Raw genomic sequence first — 15,202 nt, 5'->3', positions numbered from 1 at the left:
GCTCCTTGAGACTCCAGATTTAAGAGTCACCTGGAGAGGGACTCTCTGACTTTGTGCCCAGCAGGGGCACCAAAGATGATTAATGACCATGGACTGTTGTGTCCAGTCCCGTATTGTGCTCTCACTGCCTCGAGAGGGTCCAGGGAGGGACAAGGTGGGAGCCACATGGCGGGAGGGAAGGAGAGAGACGTTCCCAGTGTGCCTGCTCTGGGCATTGAGGCCCAGCATGCACGTTCTTGGCTGAACACTGGAGAATGTGTTGTCTGTTGCATGTGCTGTTGGTGCGCTGGGGAGCCCTGCGTAGAATGTGCTGGTGGAGGCCTTTAGCATATGAAGGCAATGGGTGTGAATGTTCAAGTCCGACTTCTTACTAAGAGCACACTTGGGAGATGGTTGGTTGTAAATGGGATCTCAGCCGGTGGCCACAGAACCAAGCAAAATGAAATGGTCTAATCAGAGCAAATAGGGCCCCAGCCACGTGGGAACGAGCTCCAGATGCCAAAAGCACCCTGCACAGAAGCCATTCTTCATAGCTGTGGGAAGAGCCCAGTCCTACAGGATTAGTAGAAACACATCATAATAGCCTCCAGATTTAAATGTAGTTCTAGAGTAATTCAGGTCAGAAGAGTTCATGAGGGGACTTGGGATGTATCAGATCAGATCATGTGACCTGCCAGCCATCTGCTTAATCCACCCTCACAGAGGCACAGCCTAGCATTAGGAATTAGTCTCCAGCTGGGCGGTGGGGGGTGGGGGGTGGGTATTGGCTGGACTTCAGCCAGTATCAAGGCCTTCTTAGAAAGATCAGCAGATGAGGGGTCTTCGGGTCTGGTTAGACTGTGTAGACTAAGAAGCAGGACACATCAGGTCACTAGGCTGACCAGACTGAATCACAAAACTGCTAGGAGACAGATGCTTTGCTGTCCCCTGCTGCTTCTCACTGCGTGGACAAAAATACCTTCCAGTTAGAGCATGGTGCTATGTTTTGCAAAGGAAAAAGTTTGCAAAGGCAACCCTGAGTCTTGTTGAGGGAGCTTGTTGAGGTTCCATGTGCAAGAAGGAAAGAATTCTGCGCTAACTAACCATTTAGCATACTGCTCTGGTCACAGAGCAAAGAAAAATGGCAGAGTCACAGAAGCTTTAGGGCTCATGGGTGACCCCAGGAGATGCTGAGATATGGTTCGGGAAGAACCATAATAATCCCCAATTGGCAGCAGCTAAGCAGTGACAGGTCAAAGTGCTGAATTGACATTCTTCACACAAATAGATGAATAAGCCTTACCAATAGGTCCTAGAGCGTTCTCTCTCCAGCGACAAGCATTGCCAATGCAAAGGGAAAAACTTCCCTCTCATTTCCGCAGGTTTTTAGAATTTTTAAAGTGCTTACGTACTCTTTATTTCATTTATCACTGGATAGTCCTATTTTATAGTTAAGAAATGGATTGCCTGAGGTTTAACTAATTTGACTCATTTGACTTGTACATAGCAAAGCCAGTTCTTAAACAATTGATATTTTTTATTTCAAGTTCAGGGCTTTCACCATGACATTAAGCTCCTCTCTATCTGATACTGTAGTTGGTTCTAAGCCATTAACCCCTGTAAACTCACAGTGGTAGCTTGGTATGGCTCTCTCCTCAGCCTACAGATCCTTCTGTCTCCTCCTGGAGACGCGCAAGACCTATGGGCCAGAAGGAAAAGGGCATTCCGACCTCGTCCATCTTGCTGTTTCATCTGTACATTTCTCTCTCCATGAACACTCACGGACCCTAAGCTAACTAAGGGTGCTCGAAGACATATCTCAGTATTTGAGCTCAGAAACTGCTGGCTTCTTTTGCTGTTTCTTTCTTTGGCTAAAACCCTCCCATGGTTCCCATCTGAAAAGGCATTGTAACATAGTAAATAAGAAAGTAGGTTTCAGAATCAGGTAAACTTAGATCTGAATCCCAGCACTGTTGATTATTAGCTGCCTTGACTCTCTGAATGTCTACACACTCAACTGTAAGTGGAAATTAAAAAGAGCAATATTTCAGCCTTGTGAGAATTAAATAAGGTAAAATATATCCAGTGTCCAATATAGTGCCAAACATTTAGTAAGTGCATAATAAATGGTAATTATAATTGCCTGCAAATAATAGTCCAGACACTTTAGCAAGGCTCCTCCCAGCATGACCCCTCCGCTCCCACCCCACACCCCACACCTTACACTCCAGCAAGCCTGTCTATTTCCCTAATGCAAGAGATTTCTTCAAACCCCCCTGTTCTCTCCTGGGCTTGTGGCAGAGGGCAGAAGGCTATTCCACTTAAAGGAGGAAAGGCTTTCCAGAACTTTGTGTCCGTGCTCTACCCGCCATGTAGGGAGAGTCAGTTTCTAGCAGATATCAATTAGAGAGCATGTCCTTTGAGAAAGGGGAACCTGGAAGCTGAAAAGCAAGATTACAGTGAATGAGGAGTGATTACACAAGAAAGATCTGGAGGGCAACTTGACAACTGAGCTGGAAAATTCTCATCTTTTACTGATGAGAGAAACATGGCATTTTTTCTGGAGGGCAGCCATGAACTTACCAAATAAGTAGGAAATAAATGGAAAATTGGGTAGCCCAATTAAGTCCCAATTTAAATGGGACCAGTGCATCCTAGCCTGTGAAATTATCTTCAAATTGTAACTTTAGAGTCAATTTTTAAGCCTGATAAAATTTCAGTAATTAGCTAGGCAGTGCAAAAAAAATTCTGATTATACGTTTATTAGCAAAGATTAGCAAAGTGTTATCAACTGATTATTATATTTAAGGGATTTGTAAAAAGCACATGAATTCTTTCTAAACCAATGTGTCTCAAAGTGCGTGAAGAGTTTATCCTCCTGGTCTGATAAAACATTTTCTTTGCAATCTTACTGACTTCAGTAATGGATTAAATAACTCTGGTATGCATGGATTTGGGAAAGGTCAGTTGGCCTAGCCTATGTGTAGATTACGATACATTTTTATTAATGGGGGCTAAATTGTTGAGACTTTTCTTAACTCTGTGGCTTTGTTATCCAGTATTCGTTTCATTTCAAATGGCAACTTGCAAATCGGTGCTGAACACAGGTTAACACAACTGAGAATGCAAGCGTGCTTTTCTGCAGCCACATAAATTCAGAGCTTTTCAGTGGCTCCATTGCGGTAAGAGACCTGTTGGGAGATGTGCAGAGCAGTGACTAATCTTTATTTCTCTTCCCTGACCCAAACCTGTGCGAGTCAGAATGGGACAAGAAGCCCCCATCCCCCACAGTACACTGGAAACTACAGTCAGCCGTTAAGAGCAGCGTGTACCATTAAGGAACACTGTTTTCCAAAACAAAGGACACAAACACACACACACACACACACACACACACAGTGGTCAGAGATCCCCTTTGCTCCATAGCATGATATTTTACTAGGATCCTGGGACAAAATTAATCATAGAGAGCAAATTCTGTCCTTTATCCAGGTGTGTGGGAGAAGCAAGAATTATTGGGCCTTCTTTCATGAGATAGGTGTCAGTGAGTATGAACCTCTGAGAACCCATTCAGGTGCCACTGGGTATTAAGGACCTGGACTAAGCAAAAGGCAAAAGCCTGGAGTGTGTGGCCCTTGACCTCCGGCCCATCCATTGATGCCACTCTATCCTCTCATTTTAGGAAGATTCGCCCTTAGCTTTTGCTCAAGACGAATGCAGCCTGGGGAAAAGAGGGTGACCTATGTTGTTGTTTGGGTAAACTTTGCGGGCAAATGATTCCATTTATCCCGTGGCACGTAGCTTGAAATAATACTTCCATTTGTTTGCTTGTTTATTGGAGACCTGTCTTCCCTACTAGACTAGTTTCAAGAGGTTAGGGACCTCATTTGTTTTGTGTGTCCAGCACCTGGAGAGGGTTCCTGATGTGTATTAAGGACTCCATCAATAATGCTATTATATGAATGCATAAAGGTATGTTTGGCTGACCTACTAAAACTCATGTGAAAGACAGTGTTATAACTCAGGGGAAAGTAGTACCTCTGCCCTCTGAACATTTGGACATTATCACATGAGGTCTTGGGTTTATTCCCCAAATCCATGTTCATTTGTCATTTGCAGTGAAATTAATACAATTTTGAACATGGGATCATTTACTGAGTAAGGTGGTCATCAGACGTCTTTTTGGCATATGGTGGTGTAATATAAGTTTATGGTACATTTAAAAGCATGTTTAAGAAAAGAAGGAGTAAAGGAACCTTCACAACAACCAGCAACGAAGAACCAAAGCCTGAATTCCAGGCACTTCTTCGTAGCAGCAGCCAGTTCACCCGAGCACTGAGGCTCACTCACCCCGCTATCTTACGCAAGGGACATCTTCCTGGGCTGCAGTTTCCTTTGCAGTTAAGTGGACTGCAGGGATTTTTTCCAGCTCTAGAATTTGGTGAGCTGTTTGAGAGAGCCTAGATCAGAACCTGCTGCAGCAGAGGCTTCAGGATTCAGGGCAAGAGCTCCAAGCATCATACAGACTTGTGTCTCCATCCCAGCTCACCCTGCCAAGGCCGGGCACTCATTTAACCTCTCTGAATCTCATCTGTGAAGTGGGGATAATAATACCTACACCCTAAAATTATTAGGAGGTCCAAATAAAGAATTACACTAAAACTGCTTAGCACAGAGTCTAGCCAAACATAAATATTCAGAAAGTTAGTTCTCATTATTTCTACCATGTTTCCCCGAAAATAAGACCTAGCCAGACAATCAGCTCTAATGCGTCCCTTGGAACAAAAATTAATATAAGACCCGGTCTTATATTATATATGACACGGTCTTACGTTATAGTAAAATAAGACTGGGTCTTATATTAATTTTTGCTCCAAAAGACTCATTAGAGCTGATTGTCCAGTGAGGTCTTCTTTTTGGAGAAACACGGTATCGGAAATATTTAATATTTATTTTCTCACCCTTTTTTATTGATGCTAAGCCTCACCAATAGAGCTCAAATGATTTTCCTTCAAGCTGCACAGTATATAGCTTACAATGGACAGTGGGCCATTTAATTTATCAAAAGTCACCCGTTTGTGTGACAGCAGGACGTGGATAGATGCCTTCCCCCATATTTCGAGGTGGTTTGATGGTGTTGTCCATTGGCGCTTTTGAGAGACGTCCGAGTAGCCGTCTCAGGGTGGCCACATGACCCTCTTCCATGGCAGTCCTTCATGAGCATAAATGTGCCACAAAGACTTGAAAGACCTCTCCAGAGAGATTCTTGCTGGCCCAAAGTAGGTGTACATCCTCTAGCCGGGTTTCTTATAACTGGAAACACAGAGTTTGTCTGAAGATGGCTGAGGAAATGGAAGGAAAAGCCTACCTTTAGAAAAGTCCAATTAAGCTAGGCTCCGTGGGAGAAAGTATGGTATGGAGCATGCCATCCAGCTGGAGGCAGTGTCTGCAAAGGACTTTCACCTTTGCGGGTTGGAGAGCTGGGTGTGGAGCAGGTGGTGCGGACCTGCCTTTCCCAAAGCATGTGACCTCTGCAAGTGACAAGGCTGTAAGTGGGATCTCTTGGGCTTGTAGTTTCTCCATTTTCTTGTCTTTTAGGATCTATTTTCTCCATGAAGTTTCTGACTCTTCCTTCTCTCCACCCTGTCTCTCTCTCTCTCTTTTTTTCAACTGCTTTCTGTTTGGATCCTCCATAGGAACGCTTTGGGGTAAATATTTTTCTCAATTTTCTTCGAAAGAAAAAATACAGGGAGTGGGTTGGAGGCGGGAGAAAGCAGGGTTGGGAGGGAAAGAGCTGGCTCCTTGAGAAAGGTGCGGTAAGTTTATGTGAGTGGGTGGCTTTCACTGATATCCAAGAGAACACAAATGAGGAGTCGCAAGGCTTCGAAGACTGTTCTTATTGGTGTGGATGTGTATTTGGCTTAGAGATTGCCTTTTTTAGATAGGCAGGTAGATGAACCTAATACGGTAAAAGAGTTTAGAAAATATTCAAAGCCCCTGGATGCAGAAGACTGTATCAGTATAATACTTTGGGGGTATCTATATTCAGATCCAGGCTTGAATGAAAGTGACTTGTAGATCATGACCTCTAACTATTAAGAGGGTCTTTAAATTTGCAATCTGGGCATAGTCAGCATTCCCTGAATGATATTAAGTGTCTTCCTACCTTGCCTTCTGTGAAAGTATAGATGGACTTTTATCTCCCTGTCTAGGGGGGTGAGGGGTGGTATGCCAGGAAGGACAGAGTGAAAAGCAGGCAGAAGCCCTTGTAGTGCCCATTGGATGTTCTGCATCCCATTTCCTCGGGTAGTTGGTGTAATCGTCTTCTGGGCCAACATGAGGAAAGCACCACAGCCTGAGCTCAGTGTTTAGAGTCTCATTTCCCACCATCTGCGTGTTTTACAAATTGTAGTTGTTTGAATTGAATGCAAAAATCTCAGGGGATGAGCAGGGTGGAAAAAGAAATACAGGTTGATTTATTCATTTCATTCCTAAAAATAAGAAGAGAATGTATTTTCTCTATTAGAAGCAGACATTTCCGAGAGGCTGCGTAGGGAGAGTCATTGGCTGTAGGGCCAGGACAAAGGTGGGCAGGGGCAGTAGTCTGGGCCTTCTCCAAGTGTGCGGCTCTCTCTGCAGCTTGTGCCCAGTGCAGACCATCTGAGAAGGGAAGGGACTGCGGAAAGAGCCAGCCACACAGAGATAACTGGGGGTGAGCCAAGGTCCTGGCAAGAAGCCCACCTGCCATGTGTCTGTGGAGCAGGCAGCCCAGCACAGCAAGGGTGCAATGTCCCTGCCAGCCCTCTTCACCCCGCTCTCCCCTGAACTAATGAACTCTGCAGAGGTGACAAACTTACAGCCGAAGAAAGGGCTAGGGAATGTCCCCTAATGCGACATGCTTTCAACCTGGGGTTACTAATCAGGTTAGCCAATATCACTGGAGAGACTATTGCTGAAGAAGCGCCAGCCCGGGCCCAGTGGGGCTCCCCAGGGGGCTCCCGGCCATGTCCCCCGGTCAGTTTATCATCCACGTTCACTTCGTCAGTGTGGCGATGAGCAGCAATCCTCTGGCTGTTAGGGAGAGGAAGTGTTTAATAATGAATGCGCGTGGGCACCTCTGGGTATGTGCCTATGTGTTCCTCTGTGTGAGTCTACAAACCGGGGTGTGACTTGAACATTTTCCCAAAGCGTGTTCTGTGGGGTCTCCCTGAAGGCGCCTACTCCGACCCAATCTCTGGCCCCTCGCTTACCTCTTTCCTTGTCCCCTGTGGCCGTTAATGCACTTGTGTGAATGTCACTTTTATTTCTCCCCGGCCCTGCGATTCCCGGGGGCTTCTCCCGGCAGAACCAACAAGGGGCGGGACATCAAGACCATCAAGTCTCTGCGGGTTCTCCGCGTGCTGAGACCACTGAAGACCATCAAGCGCTTGCCCAAGCTCAAGGTAACGTTGTCCGAGTTCCTCCCCAACAAGTGCCCTCCTCCTGTCTTCTCTTTGTAGCTATGGTTGGCTTCCTTTTGGAAAATCATCTCTGGGAACATTTCTTTTGTTCCCACGGGTCGGGAGTTTCTTTTCGTCTGCCTGAGCTACGGGGTCTTAACTTCAAAGAAAAATAACGAACATCCCAAGAAATCTATAAGGGAGTCCAGCCTCCCATGGTATTTTTTGCACTCTGGTTGTGGCGTGTCATCCAGGGAGAAGCCTGTGTGACTGTCGTGGCACCGCCTGGGTCATTAAGGTGGACCCAGAACACCAAAATGGAGCAGCGGGAGCCCTCTGTGTATTGTGGTCTGCACCCGAGCTCAGGTTAAGTAACCGGGGATGGTTTCTCTCCTCGTAGTTCTAGAGAAGGAAAGGGTGTTCTAGCCCGGACCCTTCCTATTTTTGAGGCACAGATGGGTCAGTGACTTGCCCAAGAACACAGAGTCACTTGGGGCAGAAGCAGAGAAGAATGGGAAAGTGAGCTAGAGCGCGCTAAGTTCTTCCTGTTGCCAGGACCTGCACTTCCATAGGTAGGTTGGTTCTGCTGCTCCCTGACAGGTGCCCTCGCTGCTCCACCCCCTCTGGGCTCTTTCCCTGAGCCTTCCTGCACCCAGGGTGCACTTTAGCATTCAAGTTCTGTGTGCTGGCAGGTTGAACCTATCTCCCTCACACACATCCTTTGCTGTTATGGAAGGTGAAGCCTCATAGGAGAAAAATTCTCTCCTGAATTCCTGTGAATGAGAGACAGCTACCACCCGAGAGGGAACAAGGGACCCCACCGCCCCACCTCGCTTCCTAGTTCCCCTTTCCCATGGGGTTCACATAACCTCTGATATTCCCCACCAACCCCTCTACCACCATCCCCACCGGCCTCAGGACACTGCTACCCTTTCTGCGTTCTGGCCCTGCAGAGAGGTGGCAGAACCAATGAGGTGTATCACAGTGACTGCTGGAAAGTCACTTCTCAAAGGCCCCCAACTGGCTGAGACGTGGCTTCCTCTCAGAACCCAGGGTCCTGGCCCACCTGCAGCGATTCCCCAGGAGAGGTATTCATGCCCCACGGGACGTGCCCTCGTGCCTGCCTTCATCCTTCACTGTCCTGCCTTTCTTCCTGGAGAAGGCACCTCCCACAGTGTCAGGCAGTATTTCACACACTGTTCTGTTCGTTCCAACCCTCCGCCTGTAGCGGGCGCAGCACAGGGCCTGGCCTGGGTCAGTGCCCATACATACACATTCCTTTCTGCCCCAACCCCATCCAGGTTTGGCGGGAAGCCTGGGCCCTAACCACTTTGTTATCTGGTAGCCCAGGCTCCCGTGGTCTCATCTCCTCTGAGCTGTGTTGGGGTCCTGAGGAAAGTACAGGTGGAAGATGAGATTAGTTAACAGACTGGAGAAGCCACCCCCAACCTTAGTTAATTCCATTTAATTAGGAAGTGCTGGCTTCTCTCTGCAGCTCCATAACCTGAGGGAAATGTAGGTGACTCTCATGATTCCACAAGGCTGCATGTCACTCACAGTCCCTGCAGTGTTGAACTAATTAAACCAGCCATGTTCACCCAGCACTTTGAAGAAGCAACTGTACAAATGCGACACCACTGTGGAGCGAGACTCTCCAGTGAGCTAAACCTAAAAACCTAGAAAAGAACCTAAAAATGTCTTGAAATGTGTCAAATTCCCATGTAGGTTCTCATGGCTTAGGGTTAAAATGGCTTCTCCAGAGGGAGGTCCATCACCTTGAACTGAAGTCCAAGTTCCTGATTCGGTCCATCCAGGCTTCCGTGTCCACGAGAGGGCAGCTCTCCGTCCCATCCCACAGCAGCTGTTGCATTTTTGTCCCCAACCCAGACAAGAACACGTATGTAGAGTGTTGACCACAATTGGAGCAAATATATGAACGTATTACAAGACATCATGAAAATGAACAAAGATGATAGTTTATTATTACTCTCTGATCCACTTAGAAAGGTAGAGAGAAAAACAATATGCCATATATAAATGAAATCTAAGAATGTCACCAAATATATGTAAGCTCGGGGACAAGTTAATGGCTAAAATGGGCTACATGACCTCAAAGATCCCTTTCTGCAACAGATTTCTGTTTCTCATGTGCTACTGCTTTGGGTTTACTGTCAGATTCAGAGCACGTGTTCCGTTCCCAGGTTTTAGGTCCTTGTAGTCATGACCAGCTTGGAAGCCAGCTCTGAAGCCCATGAGTGTCACTTCTTATCAGGGGCGTATCTCTGGAGGCACCTTCTCGGTGGGGCTGACTGGTGGTGCCATGGCCCCACTTGGCTCTGGGCAAAAGCACAGGCCATCCCAGGGCCTCACGCACCTGGGTTCTTACTTCTCCCCGCAGGCTGTCTTCGATTGCGTGGTGACTTCTTTGAAAAACGTCTTCAACATACTCATTGTCTACAAGCTCTTCATGTTCATCTTTGCTGTCATCGCAGTCCAGCTTTTCAAGGGAAAGTTCTTTTATTGCACGGACAGTTCCAAGGACACCGAGAAGGAGTGCATGTAAGTGCCAGCAGCGCACACCACTCACACCGCTCCCTTTCTGCTAAAGCATGTTCCCAGGAGGCCCACATGACCCTCTGTAGATAGGTCTGTTCTTTCTCTCTCGCCCATCTCATTCCTCTCTTAGGAAAAAGGTAGAAAAGGAAGATGCTAAACTATTATCGGGTACCTCTTTGTCACACGTGGTACATGGCACTTGACAGCTGGTTTTTCCATTTTAAATCTTCATAACCACCTTTCAACATGGGTTTTATTTGCCTATCATATGTGTGGAAACGGGTTCAGAACGTTTAAGTTGCTCAAGGTGGCAGGGTGACGAGTGAAAGAATTTGGAGTTAATCTTCTTTGTCTACTGGGCCCCCAATCCCATTTTTATTCCACAATAATGCACTGCCTTTAATGAAATTCCTTCTTTCTTGCATTAATTTATATGCTGGCCATTATAACCCCCACGTTACTGAAGTCCATAGAATGTCCTCACTCTTCCATGAGCTTTAGTGAAGAGGCCCCATTTCATTTCTAACTGCTTTTAGAGGCAACTACGTCGATCATGAGAAAAACAAGATGGAGGTGAAAGGTCGGGAATGGAAGCGCCACGAGTTCCACTATGACAACATTATCTGGGCCCTGCTGACCCTCTTCACCGTCTCCACAGGGGAAGGATGGCCTCAGTGAGTGATGAGTTCGAGTCAGCATGCTTCTCTGTGAGCTGGGGTGGGGCCACGCGGTTGCCCTGAGAAGCTGATTCCAGATGAACAAGGCTAACCCTTTGTTACTATACCAGGGAGAGTAAGTGGTTGTGAGTGGGTGAGAGAGGCAGAAGAGAGGAAGAATGGAAATCCTTAAGGCAAAACTCGAGAGCGACATGACAAAGTCAGGGAAATATTTGAAACTCACTGTTTCAGCCAAGTATTGAGGAGTGGAGCGGAACCATCTGACTCCTATACAACAAATGAGTTTTAAACAGCTCTCTAGCCCTTACAAGAGTCCCTGGGAGCTGTTTTAAACTGATTTATATGCCAAGTTGACCCTGCACCTGAGGATGGAGGGTTAAAGATGAGTTGGTAGAACGCAGAGACACTTTCTATGATCAGTCCTCTTGTAAAGGAAGTAACAAATTACAGTTGTCTTACGCTGCCCATGGCTGTAGGATGATTGCTCAGAGACTTGGCCATTGCTTTCTGGTGGCAGCATACGTTACTCGGCTGCAAAATGCCAAATGGAAATCCAAGAGTCTCATGGTATTGACTAAACTATAAAATAATGTCACTCTGTTGCTTAGAAGGTGGATGCATGATGGAACATCGGCTAGGTGAGCAGTGGGTCTGAATCTCCACCAACTTGGCTCTTATGGACCCCAAAAATAGTAATGGAAGATCTGAAAAGCCAAGGAGGTCAGGTGGCATGTCTCCTAATGAAGCCTTGAGCCAGAGCAGCTGCCAAGATGGCCACCCACCATCCGTGCCCCCTCATTCTGTCCCCACAGAGTCCTACAGCACTCTGTCGATGTGACCGAGGAAGACCGAGGCCCCAGCCGCAGCAACCGCATGGAGATGTCCATCTTTTACGTGATCTACTTTGTGGTCTTCCCTTTCTTCTTTGTCAATATCTTTGTGGCTCTCATCATCATCACCTTCCAGGAGCAAGGGGACAAGATGATGGAAGAGTGCAGCCTGGAGAAGAACGAGGTAAAACAAGTGGGCTGGAGTGTGGGACTGTAGCAAGGGCTCCAGAGAGGAGACTTGGACCAGCCGTGTTAGGAAGGAAAACTGAATTTCCTTAACTCTATTAAGAATTATAGAAAGAAGACGAGAAGCAATTATTCAGTCATCAAGTAAACATTTTTTTGAGCATCTGCTCTGCTTGAGGTCCATGCATGAGATACAGAGAACGGGAAGGTTGTCTAGAAGTGGGGGAATATGTGCCAGAGTTATAACGTCAAGACATCTGCTCACCTGGCCGCGTCCCTCTGTGGTGTGTATTTGCTCTAGGGGAAGGGAATACGGCTTTCTTATTATTGATTTTCTAATAACAAGCATAGTTCTGGCACTTTGTAGGGTTCATTATTTTTATAATGGAACTGAACTAGGAGTTGTTAAGAGACTATAAGGGAAATGCAAATAAATGCTATGGGAATGCATAAAGATTTTTCCTTTGGACTGAGGGCATCAGGTAAGTGTTCCTGCCTAAATAACTCAGCCACATGGCGTGTAAAAAAAGGACATTATTAATAATCACTAAGTTCTTAGCCCATGTGCCAGAACCCCCCCCACACCCCCAGTTCTGTGTATTCATTCAAGGTGACGTCTCCCTGTGGCTTTGACCATACAATTCCTGTCTCCATTTTTACCTCTGCTCGTGCAGTTCTCCTCTTCGGTTTGCACACCCCGTCTTCTCCTTCTCACCATCTGACAGAGCCACCAGTGTACAAGGTTTAGGGGACTTGGGCTTGGGCTAATGACCCCCCCGTGACTTTCCGCAGAGGGCGTGTATTGACTTCGCCATCAGTGCCAAGCCCCTGACCCGCTACATGCCGCAGAACAGGCACACCTTCCAGTACCGCGTGTGGCACTTTGTGGTGTCGCCGTCCTTCGAGTACACCATCATGGCCATGATCGCCTTGAACACCGTCGTGCTGATGATGAAGGTGAGGGTGGTGGCCGAGGCTCCGGCACGGGCCCAACCTCGGGGACTGTCCCCTCCCAGAGCGCTTGCTCGGACGCCCAGGACCCTGGGAAAACAGCCCACCTTCCCAGTCTGCTGCCTCTTTACCTCCTTTTCCATCTTGGAATCTCTTTTTGATCTTATCCAACAGCTCAGTCTCTGGGTCTTCCGGGCAAAATGCAGTAGCTCCCAAGATGGAAGGTGGTGATGGCAGTGAGATGCAGACAAGGGTAGCTCTGTCCAGGGGTAGAGGTGACCATGGTGTTCTAAAGGAGTGTTAGAAGAGATTTGATCTTATGTAATACTCAATGGGCAAGTAAAGAACTCTGGAAAATGTTTCTGCCCTGCCCGTCTTCGTCTCAAGGAAGGCTGGCTGCGTGGCTCATGAGCAGCCTTGGGGGCACGGTCTGTGTGTCCCTCTGTTTTGTTTTGTTCTGCCACACAGGGTATGCTGTCCAGTCTTCCATGTCCGTCTCTCCGATACCACGCACCAGAGTGTCCCCCGAGGGCAGGGATGAGAGATGGCCAGCCTCGCTGACACAGAATACACCTCTCACCTTAAGGGTTTGGTTCTTTCTCTCCTCTTTTCCCTTCCTGGCAGTACTACTCTGCTCCCTGTACGTATGAACTGGCCCTCAAGTACCTGAACATTGCCTTCACTGTGGTGTTCTCCCTGGAGTGTGTCCTGAAGGTCATCGCATTTGGCTTCTTGGTACGTCATGGACCCTGTCCTGCATCACATCACGCTTGTCTGCCCTTCCTTTGGGGTGCACGCAGCGTTTGTCGGCAGGAGGGTGATTAGCGCTCTTCAGAAATGGTTCCTGTACCTCCCCGTCTGATTGTGGGCTCCTTTTGACTGCCAGTAAACTGCCGTAGAGACGAGGCGATGGGTGAGGGTGTTAGGAGAGAGGGCAAAGGAAACCCCAGCGCCACACTCATCTGTCCATCAGCTCTGGTCCTGTCAGATTCTGTCAGTGGTGACAATTGTATTGGGTCTCGTTAGCACTGCAGTTTATATGTCATTTGGAGCAAAACAAGGATTGGACTAATACATCTTCAGGGCTTGTTTACTGGTAAAAGGCATAACATTTCATAACTCAAATGAGGAAAGATCTGTCCCTCTTGGCCTCTAACATAGCAGGTTATAGATTTTACCAAATTATCCTTTAGTTGCATGAAGAGTAGTTTCTGCCAACAAAAATAAATGTTTATTACTTTATTACTTAAACTTACAAAGGCTAATGACCTTTAAAGTGTGTGTGTGTGTGTGTGTGTGTGTGTGTGTGTGTCGGGGGAGCAGGGAGACAGATAAATAGAGATAGATATGTGTGTATTCTGGAATCGGGTTTGGGGAGGGTTGGGATGAGCTTTCTGGCATGAGTCCTCCTTTTACTCCTCAACGACTAATTATAATTGGCAGATTTTTGCATCTGCTCTCAAGAGTGTTAAGCAAACCTAGCCCTTTGCTTCAGTGCCCTGTAAACAAAATAGTCCTCTCTGCACCCCCGCCTCGCTTCAGCGTATACAGGGAGACCAGTGGGGTGCAGATGAAACCACTTGACAGCTGGTTCACACTTATTTAGTGTGTGAGCGACCGTGCTGAATTATGTAAGTATATGGCTTTCCCTACAAGAGGAGAAACTTCGCTGGTTATCCAAAAGAAGGGTTTGTCTGGTAGCGGCTTCATCATCGCGAGTGTTGCTTTTACTCTCCTCATGGTTCTTTGAAAAGTCATTAATTTGATGGATTGGGGAGGCGAGTTGAAAGGAGCCCATTGCAGGGGGCTGTTTTGTTGTTTGCTTGACTCCCTTTTGAGTGTTTTGAGACTTGGGGGAAATGAAAGAGTAAAAAGAAACTACCACCAGCAAAGATGTCTGGATAATACAGTCCAGCCCTGAGCAAGGTGAGCTGGGTGAGGGAGAAGTGGTGCCACACGGGTAAGTTTTCCTGTGCATATTGATTACTTGCATGTGGTACTGGCACCGTCTGTGATGCAAAATGCAGTGAAACATAGCAGCCGTCTAGTAGCTCCCAAGTCCCCCGTTATGTGTCTAATTATGGTGGATGCTGGATTCATAATCACAAGCTTAAACAGATGATTCGGCCCCAAAGCTTGCCTCCTTCCCCCCCTCACCTCCATGTTTACAGTCAAGGTCTAGAGGCATTTTCATAATCTAAACGGCACCACTAGTCTCTAATACATCTTTACGCTGAGAGAGTACAGGGTAGGTTTTCAGAATACCCTACTGTGTACTGTTTTGTCAAATCTTCTCAATGACTCTAAAACAAGCATGGCACGTATCATCACTGTCATTATTGTCATTCATTTAAATGAGGAAATTGAAGTTCAGAAAAATTACATAGCTTTTTAAAGGTCACATGATAAGAGGCCAGCCATAGAATTGGAAAGAGTAATGGAAATTTAAAAAACAAAAAAAGGGAGAAGGAAAAAGAAGGAGCGAATGAGCATACGTTGGTTGTCTATTAAGTACCAAACACTTTACGTATTACTCATTTTAGCTTCACAAAGCTCCCTTAGGTAGGCAATTGTCAGGAAAACG

The 15,202-nt window shown here is 46.8% G+C and overlaps 1 protein-coding gene across 1 annotated transcript in view; it reads left to right on the top strand.

Moving 5' to 3' along the window:
• The window catches only part of CACNA1E (calcium voltage-gated channel subunit alpha1 E), a 425,092-nt gene that overhangs the window by 365,789 nt on the left and 44,101 nt on the right, over positions 1-15,202 (top strand). Inside the window, exons 28-34 of the mRNA XM_081024587.1 lie at positions 5,676-5,687; positions 7,325-7,421; positions 9,817-9,977; positions 10,511-10,648; positions 11,464-11,665; positions 12,460-12,624; positions 13,243-13,353. Of these exons, the coding sequence (XP_080880713.1) occupies positions 5,676-5,687; positions 7,325-7,421; positions 9,817-9,977; positions 10,511-10,648; positions 11,464-11,665; positions 12,460-12,624; positions 13,243-13,353 (886 nt within the window). The remainder of the gene's footprint in view (positions 1-5,675; positions 5,688-7,324; positions 7,422-9,816; positions 9,978-10,510; positions 10,649-11,463; positions 11,666-12,459; positions 12,625-13,242; positions 13,354-15,202) is intronic.

This window comes from Rhinolophus hipposideros (assembly GCF_964194185.1).
Source record: "Rhinolophus hipposideros genome assembly, chromosome: 19".
In the NCBI taxonomy this organism is placed as follows: Eukaryota; Metazoa; Chordata; class Mammalia; order Chiroptera; family Rhinolophidae; genus Rhinolophus; species Rhinolophus hipposideros.
The sequence above is the reverse complement of the archived record's forward strand: the minus strand, read 5'-3'. Positions and strand labels throughout refer to the sequence as shown.